This window comes from Hyperoodon ampullatus, assembly GCF_949752795.1.
Source record: "Hyperoodon ampullatus genome assembly, chromosome: 12".
Lineage (NCBI taxonomy): Eukaryota > Metazoa > Chordata > Mammalia > Artiodactyla > Ziphiidae > Hyperoodon > Hyperoodon ampullatus.
This window is the reverse complement of record NC_136925.1, coordinates 7,032,060-7,059,261: the sequence shown is the minus strand read 5'-3', so window position 1 is coordinate 7,059,261 and position 27,202 is coordinate 7,032,060. Positions and strand designations below refer to the sequence as shown.

Sequence of the window (27,202 nt, the reverse complement as noted above, 5' to 3'; positions counted from 1 at the left end):
AGGATAGCAGAGCCAAAAGAAGGCACCCAGGACATGGATGCAAGCGTGAGCCTCTACCAGCCCTGACCAGCTCATGGTCCCTGCTCTATGCCAAGTTGACAGGGATATGAGTTGAAAAGGTAGAGTTCCTTCTCTGAGAGCTAACAATAGAAGTACCTAGCATTTATTGCACACTTGGTATGTGTCGGAAACCATTTTTCGTGCTTTACTTGCATTAGAATAACCATGTGCACTAGGCATTATCCCATTTATGCAGATGAGGATACAGGTTTAGCAAGGTTGGCTACCCATGGTCATCTAATCCAAGGGTTGAAGCTGGGTCTTCTGACTCCATGATCTTTAATTAACTACAATGCTACACTGGTTCCCAGTCTTATCAACAATTATAACTCAAATTTGAATTCAGATTCAGAGGCATTAAACTCCTGATAAAGATGAGTACAGGGAACGTTGGGAACAAAGGGAAGAATGTCAATGCTTCCAGAAGCAGCTGGGGGCCTTTCCCGGATTCTCAGTCAAGAATGAGCATGCACGCACGAAGCAGCAGAAGAGCGCTGTGGTTGGTGATGCGTGCCGACTTCAGATCTCATTTATACAACGGAAGAGACAGATGTTAAATACGTAGGTATGTTGCAAGTGAGACAGAGGGGTCAGTGTGAAACTGAATAAAGGAACTGGAGACGGTACCGATCACTCTTCCCAGAAGCCTGACTGGGCAGGGGATGGGAGTTTGGAGGGCATTCGTATTTGCATACGATGCTGCCAGCAGTGCACTGAAGCTATCCCAGCCAATGTAATTAAACACCTGGTAAGATGAAGTATACTACAAAGACCATGAACTTTAAGAATCAGATAAAAACGGACTTGGAAATTGTGCTGCCATTTATTTGTAGCTTTGGATAAACTGCATGCCCTGAGTTTTAGTTTTTTTGACGGAACTTCATCTAGAGCAGCTAGACTACAAATTCAATTCTGAGCACAGTACTAACTGTAACAAAGTTTCACTTAAATATATCTCCCATGGCGCTTATATTAGTGGGATAATATCAGAGAGTTTCTTCTACTTAGTAGCAGATACTATTCTCAAAAGGATAATACGTGGTAAAGATACAAAGGAGATTGGAATGATAGTTGTTTCCTGAAGGCCACATTTGCAATACTTCTTATGGACTCTGTTCTATGGACATCTGGTTAGTCTTTGAATCAATAATAGTAATCTCTCTCTTACTAAACGCTAAGAGTAGCAGATAATTTCATGGGCCCCTATCCAGCAACCCCTCTTCTGAGACCTCACCCCTTGTCCTCCCCATCTCCACCCCTGCTGACAATGCAGAATTTTAGGATGAAGGGCAAAAACTTAATCGTAGCATTTAAAACTATTTTAAAGTCTCTTGAGCATTTAACCTTCTCCTACTTTATCCAATCTTGTCACGTTAATTGAACGTTTTGGCATTAAAAAAGTTTTAATCGTCTGACTAGGTCACACCAGAAATAGAAAAGCACCTCTCACAGAATCAAGACCTGAAGGTTGTAGAAGATACCAAGATGTTCTTCCTTTTTACTGCACAAAAGTATCTTTCACATCATGTTATAAAAGCATTTCGAATCACACTGACGAAATTCTCCTTTGTACAATGCTGATAAATATAGCTTGTTTCAAAATATTATCACTGGTTGCTTTTTAGCTCTGCATCAGAATTGGACCAGATTCCAGGCCTACTTATTTCTCAGCATTCAGAAATGTCTAACAATATTCATTCCACTCCCTTCAAAAGCAGTGTTCTCTGCTGATGTTAGTAACAAGATTCTGTAAGAGGCTGGGCGGATTCCTGCATTCGGTGGCAGGTCAGATATATGGCTACCCAAGATCTTTCAAGACTCAAGGCTGAAGCACCTTTCATTAGGTACCTCTTGAGATGGATTTGTACCATAAGCCTCAATGTTTTAAAAGGAAAAGACTTAGTTTGGTATTTCAGACTTGACTCCATTTTTCTAACTGTATTAGTTTTCTCAATTTTATCCAGAAATTGAAGCTTTTATAAAACCCTTACTCATAGATTTCCCCTAGATCTGACGCATCTAGACTCTTAATCTTCATAGAGTGTTACAAATGCACACCTTGCAGAGGAGATGACAAAGTCTGACTCCTTCCGTTCCCCCAGAAGATAACTTTTACAAATGAACTAAGTATTTTAAGGAAAGGTACACTGTATGTTATGGATTAAACTAACATAACAGAAGCCCATTCTGAGTGTGAAAAGAACAAATACTGGATTATTTTACAGCAATTCTACTAAAGCCTAAACTGTGGAATACATCCAACATTCTTAAACATAAACACACACAGCTAAGAGAGAAAAAAAGAAACTTGAACCCCATGAGCCAGAAATAACCTGCTTCCACTAACCCTAGGTGCTAGCATATCCCAGGATACAGCACAGCAGGGAAGAGAGGGGAGGGGAAGACTCAAAGAAATATGCACTCCGAGTGTCAAGCTCAATTAAAGCTGAAGACCATCCCTGGTTGTAATTCTAAGCTGCTAAAAATAAAATTTCACTCAAATAATACCACAATGGTACTATATATAACCTAATGACAAAAGAATCACTTTTTCCTCCTTACCTAAGGTTTATAAGGCTGCTATTACTGGTATAATGTATCCTAAAGTGATAAAATAAAACCATGGATGGTAAAGACTGCTTTATTGGTGGCAGTTAGTACAAGTCAATAAATATTGATCCCCAAAGAAGAACTCAAATTAGTTATCAGACTACTGGTCCACAGAGAGCTGAATGGAGTTGAGCCAACTGATTGCTGGGAGGATAAAGTGAAGTCAACCCTGCTTCTTGGGGAATGAAGCCACAGCCAGCTGATATATGGCATATGCTGTTCCTGAAAAATAAAGGAAATAAGAACTTAACAGGAAATTCTCAGGTTTAAATGCTTTAAATTGGGTATAAACCCAATATTCCAGCTAAAAACTTGTAAGATAAAGAGACAAGGCTGGTATTAAGACTACTTTTACGGGAATATACAGAAGTATTTTGATAGGTGCTGGCAAAATTTAAAATAAATACATACAAAACACATTTAATCTAGTTTTAATATTACTTAACTTGTATAGAAAGTGTTAGATGCAGCACAGTAATGTATTTGTTAACGTAATGACATGTAAAAAATTTAAAATAAGATTAAGAACATATAACCTAAGATTGCCTGAGAAATGCTAAGAATGATTCAAAAGCCAAAAAGTCAAATAGGCAAAGCCTTCCCTGAAGTGTATTATCAATATAAAACCAAGGAAGAGTGACACCTAATTTTTAAATAATCAAATTTGAAGTAAGAATTTCTAATAACTGGAAATGTATTTTTAAAACTAATTACCAAAACGTCTACGAAACAGTCACACTGGCCAAAAAGAATTTAGGACTTTACCTTAAGAAAGCTCAAATGTCACTATCTGCTTGTTGTCCATAAAATGTCCCTTCACTGCATTCAATTCAAGCCAAAAAAGGCACCTTGGCATAAGCATAAGGGGACTTTGTGATTAGGTTCAAATACCAGCTCTTCCAAAGAAGCAATATTATCTGGGTAGGGCTTCCCTGGTGGCGCAGTTGTTGAGAGTCCGCCGGCCGATGCAGGGGACACGGGTTCGTGCCCTGGTCCGGGAGGATCCCACATGCCGCAGAGTGGCTGGGCCCGTGAGCCATGGCCGCGGGGCCTGAGCGTCCGGAGCCTGTGCTCCGCAACGGGAGAGGCCACAACAGTGAGAGGCCCGCGTATCGCAAAAAAAAAAAAAAAAAATTATCTGGGTAATTAACATAATTTCTCCATCTTTAAAACGAGGATACATTACAGACTTAATACAAGGGTTACAGAAATCCACATATGTGGCACTCCTATCAATAGAATGAGCACACAGTAATCACTCTAATACTGTTTCCCTTTCTCCCCCCAGGGAGCAATCATTCAGATTCCTAACTCCGCTCCTAGCATGCTAATTTGTGGTATTCCACCTGCCCAATCCACAGAAAAAATATCAAAGCACTTTATATGCAGTAAAAGTATTGTGCTGTGTAAGGTTTTATCTCTGTCATAAATACGTATGTACAGGGATTAGATGTTAAGTGTATTATTATTATTATACATCACAGTCAAAATATTTAAGAACGCCTGTTATAGGAGATGGGATAGAGCAGCTATCTTTGCCTCTTCCAAAGGCCTACAGGGCCACCAGTGGCACATTCCAAAAGCCACCTCTATCACAGGATAATTATCAAACTTTATTGGTTTTTTTTTAAAAAAGACATTAAAATGTTCTTATACAATATGTATCAATCACATTTGTGAGTCATTATACATAAAGCAGTAAGACCTCAGATTCTGGTGACAGACTGCCTGTGTTAAAATACTGGCACAGCGAGAGCAATGGTGTTGTCAGTTATCGCTACTATGATTTTGCTATAGAGCAAGCATTCCCAATGTCTTACCACCGACTGTAAGAATCATGGTGGCTCTGTACAGGAGGGCATCAGCTATCCCACCCTTTAGATGCACTGGAATTCCATTATCCTCCTAGGTTAAAAAAATAATAATTAATGTATATCATTTGTTCCCAACTAAATGAAAAAGACAAATCAATTCATATAAAATTAAGTGGCTTCTTAAAACCCTGAAATTGAAATATTTTAAATATCAAAATTAAAAAGGACTACCCTTTTCCTGAATCTTTCTCTACTACAACTACTTTTAAAATAAAAATTCCTAAAAATCAACATTCTTTCTTTTAAAGTTAATTTGAGATCTAATAAGATGTTCTTTCCAAAGAACATATAAACAGTGAAGCTGTGAAAATATATACATTGAGTTCATCAATTTAATTATTAAAAAAGCAATAATCATCACACGTGGGTCATAGGTAAGATCTTTTTTTTCCCTTAAAAAAAAAGGAGAGAGAGTTTTGGTTTATAACCCTAAATTATATCCTTAGTCTCCCCCAGTCCAGCACCTGGCATAGAGCAGGATACTTAACACATCTGTTAAATGTAAGTATTTTATTTTTATGCAGCATACATAATACTTTTTTTTTAACCACTTAAAATTTTCTTTATGAAAAATCAGAGATCAAATTAAACAAAACAATCATTGATAACCTGACTACTTATGAAGGTAAGCGCTCCGTCCCACTAAGTCTTTCCTCATGAGAAAAACACTATTAACATATATTACTACATATCCTTCATTTTTTAAAGCTTGTATTGCCATAGCTTCTAATTTATGCACATACTTGGGTAATACACAAAATGAGATTATGCTATACAATGGCCTATCACAGATTTTCCCCTCAACATTATCTTAAAAACCATCTAGCCCATTTAAACCTACTTTGTTCCTTTTAATGGCTCCACAGCATTCCACTGTGCAAAAACTAAAATTACATTAGCCAATCCTTTATTAATGGGTATTTAGGTTGTTGGGTTTTTTTGATATTAAACTCCCATGATGAATAATAGCTTATTTCCTACCTTTATATATTTATGCTACTATTCTGTAGGAAAGATTCTTAAAATGGGAGTCCTGGATAGGATATGCACAATAAGTTGCTTCTAATACTTTCAAATACTCTAAAATTTCTGTACCAATACTACTTCCTAGCATGTATCAACGTACTGTATAGGAACGCACTTATCTCCCACACCCGGCTAACATAACCTATTTTAAATCTTCTAAAATTTTGACAATCAAACAGGGAAAAAAAGTAGCAACTTGTCATTTTAATTTGCATTTCTTACTGATCTGTAGGATCTCTCTGTATGCTAAGGATATTAACTTTTTGTTAATATTAAAAATTTTGTTAATTTAAAATTTTTCCCCTCAATTTGTCACTTACCTCAATTTGTACCATAAGTACATTTAAAATTTTCATGTCACCAAACCTTGCAATTTTTCTCCTTTACAGCTTCTAGGCTTTGTAAAGACTTTCTTAGGATGACCCCAGATTAAACCTGATTGTGGTAATCATTCATAGATACATTAAATATCACATTGTTTGTACACCTTAAAATAAAAAATCAGGTACAACCTAAATACAAACTATTTATTTATATTCTTTCTTTCTTTCTTTCTTTGCGTCAGGTCTTAGTTGCAGCACGCAGGATCTTCGTTGTGGCATGCAGGATCTTCGTTGTGGTGCGTGGGCCTCTCTCTAGTTGTGGTGCATGGGCTCAGTAGTTGCGGTGTGTGGTCTTAGTTCCCCCGGGGCAGGAAGGATCTTAGTTCCCCCATCCCCAGGGATCGAACCCGCATCCCTTGCATAGGAAGGCGGATTCTCAACCACTGGACCACCAGGGAATTTCCAATGCTTACGATTATTACTTGTCAATCATACCTCAATAAGCTGGAAAAAAATTCTCCTATATTTTCTTTTAATATTTTTTGAGGGAGAAGTATTTATATCTGCAATTAATCTTTTAACACACAATACAGAACGGATATAACTTTACTTTCTTCAAAACAGCCACCCAATTTTTCCATTCCACACTAATATGAAATAGCATCTTTAACATATATCAAGTTTCTACATATATTAATGTATTTGTTCTGTTTCTGGGCTATTTCTATGGTCTATTTGTCTATTACTGTGCAGCTACCCCAAAGAGTGCCAACGCAATGTGACTCCTCCAAAAGAAAGTGTCTTTGATCTTTACCCCCTCATTTCTTCTGCTTTCCCAAGGGCCTCTTGGTTATAGCAAATGCCCAGTTAGCTATCGACAGACAGTTTCTTATTACTCTTCTGCTAATACAACAGGATTGTTAACAATCAGACGTCTCCAGATTTACCTCCTAACGCCAACTTTTGGTAATCTAATCATAACAAGTACCAATCTCCTATAAAATACTTCAGTACCTGAAACAGCTTTTGTTTCTCTGGAACTTTATTTTCAAACTGCCTGCGTGAAGCAGTACTTATGGTCCTCTGGGCAATCTGACGAAGAGCCTGAAATTTAAAAAAATCCATATATACTAGACAGACTTAGAGCTTAAAGAAACCTTCAAAACCAACCATTTCCAATCTTCAGTATTACAGAAAAGTGAAACTGAGAGTTAAAACATATCCGATTTGTCAATAACAAAGTCACAGACAAGCACTGAGGTTTTCCTATTTGTTGCCCGGCCACTGCTCTTTATATTACATTCTGAAGTCTCCAAACACCACATTTAAGAAACAACTCATGTACATTTTGAGGGGAAAAAAATCATGATCTTTACCTGAATTGAACCAGTAGCATTATATGAGGAAAACATACTGATATATAGATATTACAAAAATAAAGAATGGTTACAAAATACACGAGGTTCGAAGTTTTTTTATTTAAATACTCTACCATATTATTTAAAATCTATTACTTGATATCAAAATAAACTGGCATGATTCCTACTTAATTAAAATGCTTCCCTCATTACATTTTTCCCAAAGAATTAACAGGGCATAAATCTTTTACAAGAGACTTGCATTACATATCCAGTTGAAATAAATTACAAATATGCACTCCACTTTCTAAAATAAATAATATATTGAGAAGATAAGTAAAGCTTTATTGGATAATTACCGAAGAAAACGATCACTGTTACATTTTCCTTCTCTTTCTCAAAATTTGGGGGAAATATTTCGCATGCTCAAAGTCGGTGGAGGGGTGAAGGACACTGCAGAACCGCCTGATGGAAGCAACACGACCCTTCGGCCATGAACGCCGGCCATGAATGCTCCTAAAGTGCCAGCCAAAACTGAATGGCTTGCTTTTTAAACTGTCTTCTGGTGCTCACAAAGCTCAGAGTCACTGAAACTCAAACCCCTCGGTATCCGAGGAACATCCTTCTGCTAACGCTTCCGGGTATCAGAAACTTCCCACCTGCACCCACAAGGTTAGGGGTGGCGACTAAGAACCCAAGGCTTGTCTAACGCACAATCCTCTGGTCACCTCCCCAGCTTCTCCACTCCTTACAACTACCCAGCACAGCTTGGGGCAAGAGGGATCCATGGAAGGGAAGGAAGGTCAAGCGAAAAGGACACGGACCAAGGAAGGTGACCTCCGAAGCCGCCCTCTCCCTCTCTCCTTCCCTCCCAGGAGCTTTCCTGTCGCGACCCTCTAGCCTCCGCTCCCAACCTTCCCGCCCCACATCCCGAATGCCAGCCGAGAAGCTACTCACCAGCAGACTCCGCAGCATCTTGGCTCCGTTAGTGCCCACCAACCGCGACAGCTGAACACCAGGAACGAAGAACCACACGCCGGAACCGGAACTACCTTCTGGCGTTGCGCAAGCGCCTGGAGCCTAAATACTTCCGGGTGGAGGCGGGACTTCTCCTAACCATAGAGAGCGGAAGAAAAGAGAGAGCGGCCGGACGGCTGTAGCCGCTCTAGCCGGCGGGCCGTCTCTGTGCCTCGACCTCGCTTCTGAGCCGCCGGTTACCGCGGGAGCGGAGGCTGGGGAGAAACGAACGACTTTTGAGACCTGAGAGGCAGGGAGCGAGGCGTTACGTACTCGTTCAACTAGCTCAGATAAAATTAATGTGAGACCAGGCTATCGAAGAAAATTAGTGTGTGTATTTTGAACGAGAAGACGTAAAACTCTGAGCAACCTTTGAGCCACTGTTTAGAACGCTGGTTTGGCCGAACTCTGAACTGTGAAGCTGGATAAAATACAAAACAAAAAGTATAACTTCTCTTACACGGATACAATCAGTTTTTTCCACTGTTGTGAGGACGTTACTGTTCCATGTGCTGAGAGTGTGCTGTGTAGAGCTGCGTCGGGATACTAGTTTTTATCTTGCACCTTTGGGTGCTGCAGAGCTCCCCATGCAAGAAGCTCTCCCACAGTGTCGCGAAAGTGTGGAAGCTGTTCACTCGTTTCTCTGAGTCTGGGAAAACGCTGAAAAGAGGGGGAAATTTTAATTGGGGGACCAGAAATGGGAGGGCAAATCTGGGCTCCTGAGTCTTGCTGTCTCAGGCTAGCAGGGCACTTTCCATGGTTGGAGTTGCCAGGCACAGCAACTATTGTACAGATACCAATTGTGCTTAAATAATGCCACATTACAAGTGTCTGTTACAAGTGCCCACCCTCAAGAGGGTATAAATACAAAAGTATCCACCCTATACTACAGTAAATATCTGTCCACCTTTTTACAAACTCATAATTATTCCATTGTCATTTCAAATAGAAAGCTGATGATGTATGGGTTCAGCATAGGTGAAATGTGTAGATAAAATTAGTAATACTGAAATTATTATTCCTTCTAATCTTTAGGCTTAGACCCACCAAGTTACTTGTTCCCAGTTCAAGTTATTTTCCTCACCGATTTTAATACCCAATTATTTATAAATTTATATATTTACAAATTATAAATACCCAATTTACCTCTTCCCTAGATTAGAACTGAAAGGACCCGGTTTATTCTCCACTCTGTATTATACACTATAATCAAATGCTTGAGGATAATTACCAGGTGCCAACAGCTGGAGCATAGCGATTTTTTAATAGTGAATTGTCTATAATTTGAAATTGTATGGTTCAAATTATATGGTTGTATATGCTCTTATCTTTTCTCCATTTAGCCAACTGGACTGTAAACTTCTCAAGAACAAAGATTATGTGAATTTATTACCATTCCCCTAGGACTGCTTAAAGGGGGTAATCTGCTAACCATCAGATGAATTAATGATATATAGTGGGTGATAGCTCTAGGACACTTATGGCTCTGTCCAAAAAGAACCAAAGAGGCACATAAAATAGATCCTAAAGTAGATGCAGATCCTTATATTCATGTCATTACAATTATCCCCTCTTTACTGGATCATTCCATGAGCATATAAACATATTCCCAAATTAAACAAACCTCTTTTGAGTTCAGTTACCATACCGTTTCTCTTCTCCAACATAAAACACAGATTTCTTTATACTTGTCTTCCCTTCCACTCCTCCTTTAAACTGTCAGTATCAATTCTCCTCTTTTCCATCTATCAGCAACATTTAACACAGTTGATCATTCCCTCATAATATCTTTTCAATTTTTAATTTGGAAATAAACCACATATGCAATACAGTATAACGTGTATAGTTTGAAACGTGGTCTTAATGAGGGTTCCACATACTACTCTTTCCGTGGTTCTATTTCAGAAGCTGCTACTATTAGTTTCCTTTCTTGGATCCTCATCCTCTCAGTTTCTAAATTTCAGAGTACCACTTGTTTTCTACATTCATCCCTTTTGTGATTTCATCCAATGCCATGAAACACCATTTGTGTGCGAACAACTCTCCAGTCCGACTTTGCCCTTTCACTCCAAACATCCCCACTTAGTTGTCTAACGCGCATTTCAAACTTCATGACCAAAACTGAATTCTACTTTCCACCCCTTGTTTCCAAGCTTTCTCTGTGATTTTCTTTATTTCAAGCCCCAAACTTTGGCTGTTTTCTATCATACCCTGTAACTAATCCATAAGAAAATCCTGTTGGCTGCACCTTCAAAATATAGTCTGAAACTTCTGACCACTTCTTATGTCTCCACGGCTACTACCAATCCAGGCCAAGCCATCATCTCTTGCTTGCATTACTGCAAAAGCCTTTTAAACTGGTTTCCAGGCTTCTACGCTTCCATTCAGTCTACCTTCAATGATAGATCATCACAGCAATGATCCTTTTAAGGACTTAAGTTAGATGACTGCTTAAAACTTTTTGTTCAATGCTGTATCCGCAGCGCCTTTTGTGCAGTAACTGGCATAAAGAAAATGCTCAGTAAATATTGGTTAACTGAATAGTATGCTGCACAAAAGAGTGAACTCATTTTACTGAGTCTAAAAATTCACAAAATCTTTCTTAATACTTGTACTCTTTTCAAACATTTTTCAGTCCCAGGGTTCCTCACTTATCATGCCCTTGCTCTGTAAATTGTGACTTTCGTGACAGAAAAATATGGCTGAAATGTGCTTGGTGCCTATCAAGCTTTATTTAATCTTCCCAGGCACACTTTAAATTTGTTACCTGATTTGTAAGTTCATCCTCTGAAGCAGAATATTTATTTTCAAAATAGGTTCCTTTCCAAAACATCAGTTTGAGGTTCTTTTGTAATATTAGAAAATTCTTAGAAATGACTCTTTCATTGAAACATATTTCCTTCAGAGGCTTCTGGAACATCATAAGAGAACTGGCAGTATGCTATTTAGATATATGGAAATTCTGAGGTAGGTAAGGGTTTATTTGACTCTTGCTGTAAGATAGCTTTATGGACATCAGACGTGAAACTACTAAGGGAAAAATTTCACAAATAATGATGCTAAGTTACCAAATCACACAGTTAACTCAATCTTTTTTTCCTTTAAACAACAGGATGACAACCCTTACTTAGATCCTGCCTATAGCATCTCTAACTAAAAAGCAGAGGAAAGCCAGAATAGAGTTTTGTGTGATTGAGATGTGTATATTTTAATTCTGGAAGCATCCTTAATCCACTTACAGTTTTAACAAAAATAATGTAGTAGAACAGCTTCATGTGAAATGTAATGTATAAAAACTACTAGTTAGACAAAAGATAGCATTTCAATATAATTCATATTTTCTTTGATTATTACATAGTTAGGAATCAGGAGAACTTTGGTTGTCTCAACTGCTGTATTATTTTATTGTTAAATGATTTATCTAATTGCAAGCCTGTCTTTTCGTTATTAAAGTTAGGGACTGGGCTAATGATCTTTTTCCCTGGATCTAAAATCCTTATGTATGAAAAATACTTTCATAAAACAGCAATATGAGTTCACTACTCATTGAGCAATAATTTATTGGCTACCCTGCTATGACGGTAACACTCTGTGATATGCTCAGAGGATAACTTTAAATCCCTGACCTTTAATTTAGTAATTTAATTACAATGATAATACACACATAATAGTAGATTATGATGCAGACAAAAATGACTCTGGTAACTGGTATAGCAAAGGCTGCTATGAGAAACTCAAGGAAGGTTGTGGTCATTAGGAAGGTTTTGAAAAGACTGGATTTTAGCAAGGTCCAGTAGAATTAAAATAAATGGGGTAAAGATTAAAAGGCATTCCAGACTTAGGGCAAGAACAAGATTAATAACTTAGGTTTGGAATCAAGAATAATCTATGGCAGGAACTGTAAAACAGAGGCCTAGATGGGAGTGAAAAGGGGAAAAAATATAATTATAGTTAAGAACCTGGAAGTCAGACAGATCCTGGATCTGTCATTTAATAGTAATATGAATGAAGGCAAATTTATTTACACCTATTTACCTGTAAAATGGAGATACCAGTATCCATCATCAAGTGGCTGTGAAGATTAAATGATACAATTCAGTAAATGTTAGCTATTATCATGGGAGGAAATGTTGGAAAGGAGAAATGGGTCAACAGAGGAAGTATCCAGGCAGAAGGTACAGCATATGCAGAGGCAAAGAAGAGATGGTAAACAGATCTCTTGGGGAAGTGCATGCAGATAGTTTGGTTTGGCAGCAGGACAAATGGAGATGTGGAGCAACAGGGGAAGACAGATTTTTTTTTTTTTTTTTCGGTACGCGGGCCTCTCACTGTTGTGGCCTCTCCCGTTGCGGAGCACAGGCTCCGGACGCGCAGGCTCAGCGGCCATGGCTCACGGGCCCAGCCGCTCAGCGGCACGTGGGATCTTCCCGGACCGGGGCACGAACCCGCGTTCCCTGCATCGGCAGGCGGACTCTCAACCACTGCGCCACCAGGGAAGCCCAGGACAGATTTTTAACGATGAATTTAAATTTTATCCTGAAGGTGTTTTATGGCCATTTAAAGGTTTAAATGGCAAATGGTCAAGAATCAGAACTCTATTTCAGTATCATTCTGGTAGTAGTGAAACGCTGGATTGGATATGAGTTACCAGGACAGAGAGTCCATTAGAAGGTACTTATAGTAATCCAAGGAAAAAAGAAAACCTGAAGTAAGTCAACAGCAAAAGAGATATAGCTAAAGGGATGTAGATAAGGGGATGGGTTAGAGAGCCAACAATGAGGAAGAACCTTCAAAAATCAACACAAGGTAGTGATTTATTGGATTGGGAAGTTGGGGAGGGGAGCAGATTTCTGGCTTAACTCGTAAGATGGTTGGTCATACCTACCATTCACTCCATCGAGGAATATTAGAGAAACACCAGGCTAGGATGGGATGAGTTCAGTGGATTTGACAGAAGGGAGTAGTAGTTGTTCACTGAGTGCCATTTTTCTATACTTTGTGCTAAATGCGTTTCATCTATCACTTCCTTATTCCTCAAATCAAAATCTGTCAAGTGGGTATTAAAATCCCCATTTTACAGACAAGGAAATGGTAAAGTGAATGATTTAGGAGATTAAATAATTTGAAGATACAGTTTATGTATTTAAGAGCCAGGTCAGCCTGATTCTAAAAACCGTATTCTGAATCTTTCAGACGCAGATTGATAGTGAAGAGACTACAGTGCAATAGTGGGATGAAAGCCTGGCTGAAGCTGAAGACAGTAATAAACTATAAACTGCTCTTTTACAAGCTTTGTCGTGAAAAAAGGAACGACAACATAGCCCAGGGATTATTTTAGACCACTGATTCAATTGCAATTTGACATATAATTGTAAATCTATTTCTTTCTGCATTTCTTGTCCTTGAAATAAAGGGGCATGTAAGTCTTGACAGTGAAAGTGATGTATGGTGAGTTCAATCTTCTTCCACAACACCCTGCATAGAAAAGCTTGTGACATACAGACAAGCTCCCATTAATGTCACTTAAAGTACATAGTTTTTAAAAATGTACTAAGATCACCAAAAGGTACTTCAAGGTGGCTCCGGTTTAAGAGCGGATTGGCCCCAAGAGTTTGTCTGTCCTCCCCATCACTCTGGTAAAATGAAAGAAAAGGAACTGAAAGGGTATGAGGTTTTCTTCATTTTATTTTTTTTATACAGCAGTTTCTTATCAGTTATCTATTTTATACATATTAGTGTATACATGTCAATCCCAATCTCCCAATTCATCCCACCACCACCACCCCGCCACTTTCCCCCCTTGGTGTCCATATGTTTGTTCGTATGAGGTGTTTTTAGATACATCACCTTAAATGAATCTCAAAGGCATTATGCTGAGTAAAAGAAGCCAGTTTCAAAAGGTCACATATGACATGATTCCATTTATGACATTCCAGAAGACAAAACTATGGGGATGGAAGAGAGATCAGTGGTTGCCTGGGCTTATGGGTGGAGGGAAGGGTGACTATAGAGGTGTATAGTAAAAGGGAGGTTGGGAGGTTTGGGTACTGCTCTGTATTCTAAAATGGTTACACAAACCTATGCGTGTGTTAAAATTCGCAGAACTGTACACTACAAGTACAAAAAGTAAAGTTTACTGTATGACAGTCTAAAAAACATTTTTTAAAAGACAGCCCAAAAGGATGGCGACCAAAGAGGAGACAGAAACAGAAAATCAATGTCAACAGATTTCTGGAAAACAGAAAGCAGATGGGATATAGCTGAGCAGGACCAAGGAAGCCACAATCTAAAGGGACTGCAAGGGGGATGGATACCGGTGAGAAGCATGTTGATTGGTTCTAAAACCCCTGAGAAGCTCAGACTTGAAAGTAGAATTTATAGCAAAGAGTGGAATCAAGGGACAGGCCTGAAAATGAGTAGTTGAAAATTATATACAACAGAATGGTCAGCTCCCTGCCATCGCTGCCCTACCCCTCTCGGCCAAATACAATCTCTCACCTCGGTCACTGTCTCCCACAGGCAGAAGACAAGAACATTTTTATCTGGAGAAAGTAATGGGAGACAAGTAGGTGGAAGGCATAGGCAAAGGGACAGGTATAGCGGAAATATGTGACGTGGAAAACAGAAGCTGAGGTGGAAGACGAGGCAGAAGCAGGGAGTTCAAAGCAGTAAGAGACAGAGCCTCTTTCAACCCCTTCCTTCTGCAGAAGACTAGAGAATTCTCCCCAGAGAAACGGAACAGCCCCACAGAAAAGGCCTCCAGCCAAATGACTGGCTCCCTGACAGTCACTCCCTGATGCAGTGCTTCCCAAAATTCAGTCTACCTACCGTTGCTGACCTGCCAACTATTTATTACTTGTCTAAGCATTTTATCGCGAACAGGAACAAATAATGCACTCAGTGGCATTTTTGAGTAGCACTGTGCTACTGAGGCCATCACTTGTCAAGCACTGCCCGTGAACAAAGAGCTTTCAATGAGTTTTGGGGGTCCATTTATACATGATAGATGGCTGAGATTAGCCAGAAATACAAGGAAAGTCACCTACGTGAAAAACTGAAAATAGCTCCAGTAAACAAGAGTGAACTAGGAAACAGCAGATCCAAAACAGGAGGGTGACAAAAAGAGGGAATGTGAGGGAATGGCTGAGTAGCTGTCTGAAAAAATCACCAGTGCAGATTGGCAGAGAAGGACAAATGCAGAATAGACCTTTCTAGCAAAAACAGGGAATCAGGTTATCAGGTATTTGGGGACAAAAAACCTTCAAAAGACTAGCAATAAGAACAGGGTGGACCTGATAGAAAAGTTGGAAAAACTTTAAGATAGGCTTCCAGAAAGTTATGTTGATGTTAAAAGTGGGGTGACTATTAATTCCAGGAAAAATAAAGCATACAAAGCATAATCTTGGTGCTGTGCTTTGCTCTAAAGTATACAGTATTTTTAAAGTCATAATTAAACAACTGCTAATGGTTTATTAAATATTATAACTATTAATGGGAGAAGGGGAGGTATGTGTGTTAGCTACATCATCAGGTAATATTATCAAGAAGACAATAATGTCTAAAACTGTTAAATCAAGCAATAGTAGAACAGGCATATAATTTAGATACACTCAGATAAATACCAAAAGTAACAACTTTTGAAGGCAAAGTAATTGTCTCTAGAAGGCAGAAAGTTGGGACAGGTACTGCTGTTTTTCATCATAAGGCCTTTAGATTTTTTTGAACTGTGTACACATGTTACTTTGACAAATTTTACATATATAAAAGAAAATAAGGTCACCATGGTGTGATTTGATTTTAGACATGATATTTATTTTTAAATGATATTTATTTTGAAATTTCAAATGACATTAGGGGAAATATGATTTTTACATTTATTGAATGGGGCATGGGCTAAAAAGGGGCTCTAAAACACTTTACTAGATTATCCAAAGACTACAACAAACATTGGTGCACCAAATTCTTCTGGAAGCAGCGCTTCCTTACTCCCTCCACCCTCCCCTCAAACTAACCATGTTCACAAAGAAGAGAACTTTGAAGCTTAACCAACAAAGGATCGTGCAGTACTTCTAAGGCAGTGTTTCCATAGAGACGGGGGCGATCGGGCTGAACAGCAGTCATTACGCCTACCACTCAGCTGCTCCTCTTTGCTAGTCTGGCTTTTCATTTCCTATGTCCCTGCCCACTTCATTACTTTCATCATCATTGTCTCTCTACCAGTGATTCATTTTCTATTTACCAGAAATTTCCCTTGATCTAATACCAAATTTAGCCTGTCTGCTTGTAACAGGTTATAATCTGACCACTTCTTGGTAAGAACAGATGTTTCTCAGTAACATGCATAAATCCTGCAGTTAATGCTATCAGAGTGATTAACATATTCACATATGGCAATCAAATCTAGGCATGGAAATGTTAAAATCTGGACTCAATTTAGTGCTAAACATGAGCAACAACACCGGGGCACTGTTATTTTAGCAAGACACCTGAACATAGCAAAATTAATTTTGTTCATTTTTATTAATACAGAACATACTAACAGAAAGTTATCTTTCAATATAATCAAGGTTACAAGTACTGTAACCAAGAAACAAATAATATTCACTTGACTTGACTCTCCTCTTCATTGAGTAAGTTTCTATTAGGTAGTACAGTTATTTTTACCAATTTACTTTTAAACTGCTTTCTGATTTCAAAGAAATTTCTTAGCTTTTACTTATTAAATAATATCTTCAGTTGGGAACTTCAGATATCAAAATATTTCCTGCAAGTTAGTACATTCTTCAATGCCTCTACTTAACCTAGTTGTCTTAAAATGCAATATGATTCTCTGAAAGTTGAGTATGACATCAGTGTTTCCAAAAGATCAGCATAAAGCCCATAAGAAAGAAATGTTTTCCTTCCACCAGTCACAGAGGCCATATGAATGTTCCACATTCTTCATATTCAGCAACAGGAATCACTTACAGCTCAAATGGCAGGAGACAAGGGAGAACTTAGGCCATCAATGTACTTGTAAAATAGATAAAACTCCAAATATATTTTAAGATTCTGTCTTCACCACAGATGAGAAAGTGTTGGAAGAGCTCTTCAGCTTTTCTGTAGCAGCACCTCTGGTCCCCCAGTTAGAAAAAGAGACGGAGGACGGCAGTCCTTCTTAACCAGCACAAACTCAATCTGCAAAGACTGGGAGAAGCCCTCTCCCCCAGTGATATACCCCAGAAAATAAACTGCCATGTGCAAGAGGGTCAGTTATCAGAATAAATAACCATATTCTGAAGGACTGATAAAACAAAGAATAGTTTTACACGATGAATACCCTATGCACTCAGAAATTTCAGGACAATTATACATTAAGTACTTCATGCAAGTAATATTCTATCTGTTGAAAGTCATTATGAACTACAAGTTCTTTTAACTGAATTTCATATTATACAAAACTTAAGAAGTGTGGCACATTTCTACTATTAACCATTACATTATTTTTTGTTTCTTTTTTAAAAAACATATATTAATCAAAATTGATACATTACCCAGAACTTTTGATTTAAAATATAAACAAAGGAAACCATTACAAACTCTGAATTCAAACAGGCATTATTCTATACAAACATATGAGTTATTTTAGTTAAAAAAAAATAGCCATTTCAATGCAATTAAGCCACCTCTGATTAAGACATACATTTCATGCATGTGAAAAAATAAGTTTACATTCAAGAATAAGTTCCATAGCAAACAAATTACAGCATTTATTCAATAAGGAATATTAAAAATAATTCCAGTTAATAGAAAATAAAATAACTTCAAGCACGTATAATTTATCATGTACATACTCCAAAATCTCCAGAACTTAATTAGGAAATTTAAAGAACTTCTTTTTAAAGTACATCTTAGAAAAACCAACCAAAACAATTGGTGGCTTAACTAAAGAGAATGTGCATACATATTCATCCTTGACCTATATGTAAAAATTGAATGAAATATAGAGGAAATGAAGGTTACTGTTTTCCAAAATTTCTGCAAGATAATATTAGTACTTAAGTCAAAACACTTACCTGCAAAATAAAAACAGCTTGAGGTATTTCCAATGCTGAAGCAAATTTCTTAATGTTAAATACCACAATGAAAACAGTCTCCTTTGAATATTTACATCTGGTTGACAGTTGAGGCAGAAGATAATGGTCGGCCAAGAAGCTTTCCCATCTCACCTATATTCTTTCATCCGTTATGAAGTGCGAGCTTCAAGGGAAATGGTCACATGTAAAAACATCAAGTGAGATGGGTTTCCTGACTGCAACATCTTAACCAAATGGACAGAGGAATTTTAAATCTTCCTACCGGAGACCTACCATGAGCATTAATTCCTATTCTAGACAGGTAAATAGGTCCTTTGAAATCAAATCTAAGCTTAACAAAGAACTGTACTGGATAAACTGAATACATGAACCACCTCAACAAAGATGGTACTTTAAGCCTTTACACACGACCTGTGAAAAGGATGAAGTGTTTTATTTATATTTGGTCTTTCTTCATCTTTTTGTAACTATGAATCCTGAAGGGTTAGCAAGTCATTATACTCACACATCTTGTAATCCCTTTCTTCACACAATAGGCACACATATACAGTATCATATGTCAATATAATATTATCAACACAGCATAAACATTTAAGCAGCAGACACATTTCACATGAAAGAGGCTCCATGCATCATACGGCCTGTCCCGACAAAAAGGAAACATCAGAATGCCATTTCAGCAGTTACAGTGTTGACATGATCAATATAGCGAATCTGTTTCATACCCGTCATATATTTTCATAAGTCATCCATAAGGAAGAAGCAAAGGACAAAGACAGCTTTAAAAAAAAAAGTTATGTGCCAACTTCAAAAATGACATACTAACCAGACATCAGCATTTGAAAGCTAGGTTGAATAGGACTGGCCTTGATGCACATGCAGTAAATTTGTTTTCAAAATATAAAATTAAATGGTAATGTCAGCAGTATTACTACTGTTTCTATATTTATGATTAATTACTAGCAGTACAACTCCCAGAAGGAAGGAGATGGATCCAATAGCGATGTAAGCAATCCCCAAAAATGGATTTTTTCCTCCCATCCATGAAATAGTGCTCAAGATCATCCGTTTTCGTCCATCAAATGAATGTACAGGGTAATCTGAAGAGTGTATAGGAAGACTTTTCCGTGTCTAGTTACTTGATTTTTAAAATACAACTTTAAAAGTTGGCATTTAATTGCTTGTAATTCATTGGTATAATTCTACAATACACAGGCACCTTACTCATATGTTCTGAATCACAAAATAATTATATAATTATTATCCGAAAGGATTGATTTCACAAATTAAATATTAGTAGTAAAAGCCAATGTAGAGACAAGATGAAAAGGCAGAGGGCTATGTACCAGATGAAGGAACAAGATAAAACCCCAGAAAAACAACTAAATTAAATGGAGATAGGCAACCTTCCAAAAAAACATTCAGAATAATGATAGTGAAGATGATCCAGGACCTCGGAAAAAGAATGGAGGCAAAGATTGAGAAGATGCAAGAAATGTTTAACAAAGATCTAGAAGAATTGAAGAACAAACAAACAGAGATGAACAATACAAAAATTGAAATGAAAAATACACTGGAAGGAATCAATAGCAGAATAATTGAGGCAGAAGAACAGATAAGTGACCTGGAAGACAGTATGGTGGAATTCACTGTGGCGGAACAGAATAAAGAAAAAAGAATGAAAAGAAATGAAGACAGCCTAAGAGACCTCTGGGACAACATTAAATGCAACAACATTTGCATTACAGGGGTCCCAGAAGGAGAAGAGAGAAAGGACCCGAAAAAAATATTTGAAGAATTATAGTTGAAAACTTCCCTAACATGGGAAAGGAAATAGCCACCCAAATCCAGGAAGCACAGAGAGTCCCAGGCAGGATAAACCCAAGGAGAAACATGCCGAGACACATAGTAATCAAATTGGCAAAAATTAAAGACAAAGAAAAATTATTGAAAGCAGCAAGGGAAAAATGACAAATAACATAAAAGGGAACTCCCATAAGGTTAACAGCTGATTTCTCAGCAGAAACTCTACAAGCCAGAAGGGAGTGGCATAATATACTTAAAGTGCTGAAAGGGAAGAATCTACAACCAAGATTACTCTACCCAGCAAGGATCTCATTCAGATTCGAAGGAGAAATCAAAAGCTTTACAGACAAGCAAAAGCTAAGAGAATTCAGCACCACCAAACCACTCTATAACAAATGCTAAAGGAACTTCTCTAAGTGGGAAACACAAGAGAAGAAAAGGACCTACAGGGCTTCCCTGGTGGTGCAGTGGTTGAGAATCTGCCTGCTAATGCAGGGGACACGGGTTCGAGCCCTGGTCTGGGAGGATCCCACATGCCACGGAGCAACTAGGCCCGTGAGCCACAACTACTGAGCCTGTGCATCTGGAGCCTGTGCTCCGCAACAAGAGAGGCCACGATGGTGAGAGGCCCGCGCACCGCGATGAAGAGTGGCCCCCGCTTGCCACAACTAGAGAAAGCCCTCGCACAGAAATGAAGACCCAACACAGCAAAAATAAATAAATAAAATTAATAAAACTCAAGAGATGTGTTAAAAAAAAAAAAAAAGAAAAGGACCTACAAAATCAAGCCCAAAACAATTAAGAAAATGGCAATAGGAACATACATATAAATAACTACCTTAACGTGAATGGAGTAAATGCTCCAACCAAAAGACACAGGCTTGCTGAATGGATACAAAAATAAGACCCATATATATTTTGTCTACAAGAGGCCCAATTCAGACCTAGGGACACATACAGACTGAAGGTGATGGGATGGAAAAAGATACTCCATGCAAATGGAAATCAAAAGAAAGCTGGAGTAGCAATACTCATATCACATAAAATAGACTTTAAAATAAAGAATGTTATAAGAGACAAGGAAGGGCACTACATAATGATCAAGGGATCAATCCAAGAAGAAGATATAACAATTATAAATATATATGTACCCAACATAGGAGCACCTCAATACATACGGCAACTGCTAACAGCTCTAAAAGAGGAAATCAACAGTAACACAATAATAGTGGGGGACTTTAACACGTCACTTACACCAATGGACAGATCATCCAAACAGAAAATTAATAAGGAAACACAAGCTTTAAATGACACAATACACCAGATAGATTTAATTGATATTTATAGGACATTCCATCCAAAAACAGCAGATTACACTTTCTTCTCAAGTGTACATGGAACATTCTCCAGGGTATATCACATCTTGGGTCACAAATCAAGCCTCAGTAAATTTAAGAAAATTGAAATCATATCAAGCATCTTTTCTGACCACAAGGCTATGAGATTAGCAATCAATTACAGGGAAAAAAACGTAAAATACACAAACACATGGAGGCTAAACAATACGTTACTAAATAACCAAAGATCACTGAAGAAATCAAAGAGGAAATCAAAAAATACCTAGAGACAAATGACAATGAAAACACGACTATCCAAAACCTATGGGATGCAGTAAAGGAGTTCTAAGAGGGAAGTTTATAGCTATACAAGCCTACCTCAAGAAACAAGAAAAATCTCAAATAAACAATCTAACCTTACACCTAAAGGAACTAGAGAAAGAAGAACAAACAAAACCCAAAGTTAGCAGATGCAAAGAAATCATAAAGATCAGAGCAGAAATAAATGAAATAGAAACAGAAAACAATAGCAAAGATCAATAAAACTAAAAGCTGGTTCTTTGAGAAGATAAACAAAATTGATAAACCATTAGCCAGACTCATCAAGAAAAAGAGGGAGAGGACTAAAATCAATAAAATTAGACATGAAAAAGAAGTTACAACAGACACTGCAGAAATACAAAGCATCCTAAGAGACTACTACAAGCAACTCTATGCCAATAAAATGGACAACCTGGAAGAAATGGACAAATTCTTAGAAATGTATAACCTTCCAAGACTGAACCAGGAAGAAACAGAAAATATGAACAGACCAATCACAAGTAATGAAATTGAAACTGTGATTAAAAATCTTCCAAGAGGGCTTCCCTGGTGGCGCAATGGTTGAGAGTCCGCCTGCCGATGCAGGGGACACGGGTTCATGCCCCGGTCTGGGAAGATCCCACATCTGCGGAGCGGCTAGGCCCGTGAGCCATGGCCACTGAGCCTGCGCGCCCGGAGCCTGTGCTCCGCAACAGGAGAGGCCACAACAGTGAGAGGCCTGCGTACCGCAAAAAAAAAAAAAAAAAAAAACTTCCAAGAAACAAAAGCCCAGGACCAGATGGCTTCACAGGTGAATTCTATCAAACATTTAGAGAAGAGAGAACACTCATCCTTCTCAAACTCTTCCAAAAAATTGCAGAGGAAGGAAAACTCCCAAACTCATTCTATAAGGCCACCATCACCCTGATACCAAAACCAGACAAAAATACTACAAAAAAAGAAAATTACAGACCAATATCACTGATGAATATAGATGCAAAAATCCTCAACAAAATACTAGCAAACAGAATCCAGCAACACATTAAAAGGATCATACACCATGATCAAGTGGGGTTTATTCCAGGAATGCAAGGATTCTTCAATATATGCAAATCAATCAATGTGATACACCATATTAATAAATTGAAGGAGAAAAACTATATGATCATCTCAGTAGTCACAGAAAAAGCTTCTGACAAAATTCAACACCAATTTATGATAAAAACTCTCCAGAAAGTGGGCATAGAGGGAACCTACTTCAACATAATAAAGGCCATATATGACAAACCCACAGCAAACATCATTCTCAATGGTGAAAAACTGAAAGCATTTCCTCTAAGATCAGGAACAAGACAAGGATGTCCACTCTCACCACTATCATTCAACATAGTTTTGGAAGTCCTAGCCATGGCATCTGGGATGAAAAAGAAATAAAAGGAATACAATTGGAAAAGAAGTAAAACTGTCACTGTTGGCAGATGATATGACACTACACATAGAGAATCCTAAAGATGCCACCAGAAACTACTAGAGCTAATCAATGAATTTGGTAAAGTTGCAGGACACAAAATTAATGCACAGAAATCTCTTGCATTCCTATACATTAATGATAAAAAAATCTGAAAGAGAAATTAAGGAAACACTCCCATTTACCATTGCAACAAAAGGAATAAAATACCTAGGAATAAGCCTACCTAGGGAGACAAAAGACCTGTATGCAGAAAACTATAAGACACTGATGAAAGAAATTAAAGATGATACCAACATATGGAGAGATATACCATGTTCTTGGATTGGAAGAATCAATATTGTGAAAATGACTACCCAAAGCAATCTACAGATTCAATGAAATCCCTATCAAATTACCAATGGCATTTTTTACAGAACTAGAACAAAAAATCTTAAAATTTGTAATGGAGACACAAAAGACCCCAAATAGCCACAGCAGTCTTGAGGGAAAAAAACGAAGCTGGGGCTTCCCTGGTGGCGCAGTGGTTGAGAGTCCGCCTGCCGATGCAGGGGACACGGGTTCGTGCCCCGGTCCGGGAAGATCCCACATGCCGCGGAGCGGCTGGGCCCATGAGCCATGGCTGCTGAGCCTGCGCGTCCAGAGCCTGTGCTCCGCGGCGGGAGAGGCCACAGCAATGAGAGGCCCGCGTAATGCAAAAAAACAACAACAACAACAAAAACAAAGCTGGAGGAATCAGACTCCCTGACTTCAGACTATACAAAGGTACAGTCATCAAGACAATATGGTACTGGCACAAAAACAGAAATATAGATCAATGGAACAGGATAGACAGCCCAGAGATAAACCCACACACCTATGGTCAACTAATCTATGACAAAGGAGGCAAGGATATACAGTGGAGAAAAGACAGTCTCTTCAATAAGTGGTGCTGGGAAAACTGGACAGCTACATGTAAAAGAATGAAATTAGAACACTCCCTAACACCATACACAAAAATAAACTCAAAATGGATTAGAGACCTAAATGTAAGACCGGGCACTATAAAACTCTTAGAGGAAAACATAGGAAGAACACTCTTTAACATAAATCACAGCAAGATATTTTTTGACCCACCTCCTAGAGAAATGGAAATAAAAACAAAAATAAACAAATGGGACCTAATGAAACTTAAAAGCTTTTGCACAGCAAAGGAAACCATAAGCAAGACGAAAAGACAACCCTCAGAATGGGAGAAAATATTTGCAAATGAATCATCGGACAAAGGATTAATCTCCAAACTATATAAACAGCTCAGGCAGCTCAATATTAAAAAACAAACAACCCAATCCAAAAATGGGCAGAAGAACTAAATAGACATTTCTCCAAAGAAGACATACAGATGGCCAAGAAGCACATGAAAAGCTGCTCAACATCACTAATTATTAGAGAAATGCAAATCAAAACTACAATGAGGTATCAGGTCACACCAGTTAGAATGGCCATCATCAGAAAATCTACAAACAACAAATGCTGGAGAGGGTGTGGAGAAAAGAGAACCCTCTTGAACTGTTGGTGGGAATGTAAATTGATACAGCCACTATGGAGAACAGTATGGAGGTTCCTTAAAGGGCTAAAAATAGAATTACCATATGACCCAGCAGTCCCACTACTGGGCATATACCCTGAGAAAACCATAATTCAAAAAGACACATGCACCTCAATGTTCACTGCAGCACTATTTACAATAGCCAGGTCGTGGAAGCAACCTAAATGCCCATCGACAGATGAATGGATAAAGAAGATGTGGTACATATATACAATGGAATATTACTCATCCATGAAAAGGAACAAAATTGGGTCATTTGTAGTGACATAGATGGATCTAGAGACTATCATACAGAGTGAAGTAAGTCAGAAAGAAAAAAACAAATATCGTATATTAACGTATATATGTGGAACCTAGAAAATGGTACAGATGAACTGGTTTGCAGAACAGAAATAGAGACACAGATGCAGAGAACAAACGTATGGACACCAAGGGGGAAAAGCGGCAGGGGGTGGGGGTGGTGTGATGTATTGGGAGATTGGGATTGACATGTATACACTGATGTGTATAAAATGGATGACTAATAAGAAAATAAATAAATAAATAGGAAAAATAAAAAAATAAAAGCCAATATAGTTTACAAGCAAAAACAACTAAAGTTAAGGGTTATATAATTTCTCATTTCTTAGATATTTCTGTTCTCATTACACAGGAGGGGTAAAAGGTCTGTAATGTGAAAATATATTTCAGATAAATAGCAATGAAACCCATAGAGGAAAAAGAGCTTGACAGACCAGAAGAAAAAGGAAGAATGAAGAGATTAGGGGTCTCTATGAGCTCAAAGAGCACATGTAGCAAGAATGTAGTTATAAGAGTATGGGAGGACTCAGCACAAGGTCGAAAAGCATGACAATGAAGTTTTACATTGCTGATTTGGAGCAATGGTGAAACTCACGGTGTGACACAGGATTGATGACTAAAACAGAGTGGAATTGAAGGGTGGATACTTAAACAAATTTGAGAAATGGGACACCAACATGTTGTATGAGCTACCTACATGGACCAGTGCTAGGATTTTGGCAAGAGTTAGGGAAGAGAAGAAGACAGAACTAAGTCCCTGTGCAAAAGGTTTACAACTTTTTCAAAAGCATCTTTTGAATCAAGTGTTAGTTCCCATCTGTTTCTCCAGCTTCCGGAGCTCCCCAGCCCGGCAGATGACACCCCAGCCCGGCTGTGACTCCAATGGCAGGCTCAGCTCTACTAGTTCTTAAATCAATCCCAACCTGAGCCAGGAATGATTGTAAGAGCTCTAACTGACCCAACACTCTATGGGATGTGGTATCAAATCACCCATGCTAGTCTCTCTATATCGCAACCCTAAAAAGTGGGCTTCTGCCTTGATTCTAATACCTAGTTCCCACCTTATACCCGATTTTGATAATTAACCCTTAATGTTCTGCAGGTCAAATTCCTGTCTTATTGATTTTCAAATAGTCTGCATTCCTCCTAAAAGTTCTCTTGGTGCAAATTATCTGTCAACAAAGAATTCCCGAGTGCTCCAAAGACTTCCCTTTATTGTGCTATAGGCTACAGGTTGCCCTCTACTTTGGCCATAGCCTTAAGACAATGTTCTTTCTACCAGCACCTAAACTGGGTCTGTCTGTCTAAAATTTCTGCTATGTAGGCCTAGTTTCAAGCACTTGGTCACTTTCAGTCTGTCACTATCAGGTCATGTTCAGTTGTCTACTGAGGTGCAAAATCAAAAGACTAAGCCTACAAATAGGTTTTTATTTTGAAATTAGGTCTATTAACTTAACCATTTATTAATCCATTATAAAGCTAAAACTATATACTTATAGCTAATTTGGGTTATGAAAAATCAAAAATGTAAGATCATCAGCACACATGCTAATATTTGAAATTTTTTCATTCATTATATATACAAGCAGTGGGTTGGAAATGAAAAGATATAAGGATTTTGTTGAGCATAAAAGTTAGTGCCCAATATTTCTGGCTTAGGAAAGACTTTGCATCCAGGCCAATATGGACTGGTCTGACTATTTGAGTGAACCAGCTAGGGATGCAGCCTACAGTGATGGTTGATGGTAAAGTCAACACAGCTTGATTATGAACCCTGAATCTTCTATCACCTGTGTAATCTCAGTTAAGTTACTTAAATGCTCTGTGTTCCTATATTCTTGTCTATAACATGGAGATGATACCTGCCTCACAATGCTTGAAATAAATAAAATAATACATGGAAAGTACTTAGTATAACATTGACATATAGTCAGGGTGAAATTAATGATATTTATCAGCACTGAAAAGTATGCCTAAATTATCAAGGTGGAACAATACAGCTAATGATAAAAATGTTTTGATACTGTAAACAGAGCAACAATTATAAATAATTATGTTG

The 27,202-nt window shown here is 38.1% G+C and overlaps 2 protein-coding genes across 4 annotated transcripts in view; both read right to left on the bottom strand.

Moving 5' to 3' along the window:
- Positions 1 to 2,685: 2,685 nt before the first annotated feature.
- On the bottom strand, positions 2,686 to 8,298 carry COX7A2 (cytochrome c oxidase subunit 7A2). 2 transcript variants are annotated; one of them, XM_079716179.1, is made up of 4 exons: positions 8,209 to 8,298; positions 6,908 to 6,997; positions 4,491 to 4,575; positions 2,686 to 2,892 (listed from the first exon to the last, which is right to left on the bottom strand). In XM_079716179.1, the coding sequence occupies exons 1-4, from the start codon at positions 8,224 to 8,226 to the stop codon at positions 2,834 to 2,836; spliced, it is 252 nt and encodes an 83-aa protein (XP_079572305.1). In that variant the 5' UTR covers positions 8,227 to 8,298; the 3' UTR covers positions 2,686 to 2,833. The 2 variants fall into 2 exon arrangements, with proteins under 2 accessions (XP_079572305.1, XP_079572304.1); XM_079716178.1 differs by lacking the exon at positions 4,491 to 4,575.
- A 10,952-nt stretch (positions 8,299 to 19,250) lies between these two features.
- The window catches only part of TMEM30A (transmembrane protein 30A), a gene marked incomplete at both ends in the record, with an annotated part of 42,616 nt that continues 34,664 nt past the window's right edge, over positions 19,251 to 27,202 (bottom strand). For both annotated transcript variants that reach the window (XM_079716573.1, XM_079716574.1), the window contains one exon: positions 19,251 to 19,444. In XM_079716573.1, coding sequence (XP_079572699.1) covers positions 19,251 to 19,444 — 194 coding nt within the window. The remainder of the gene's footprint in view (positions 19,445 to 27,202) is intronic.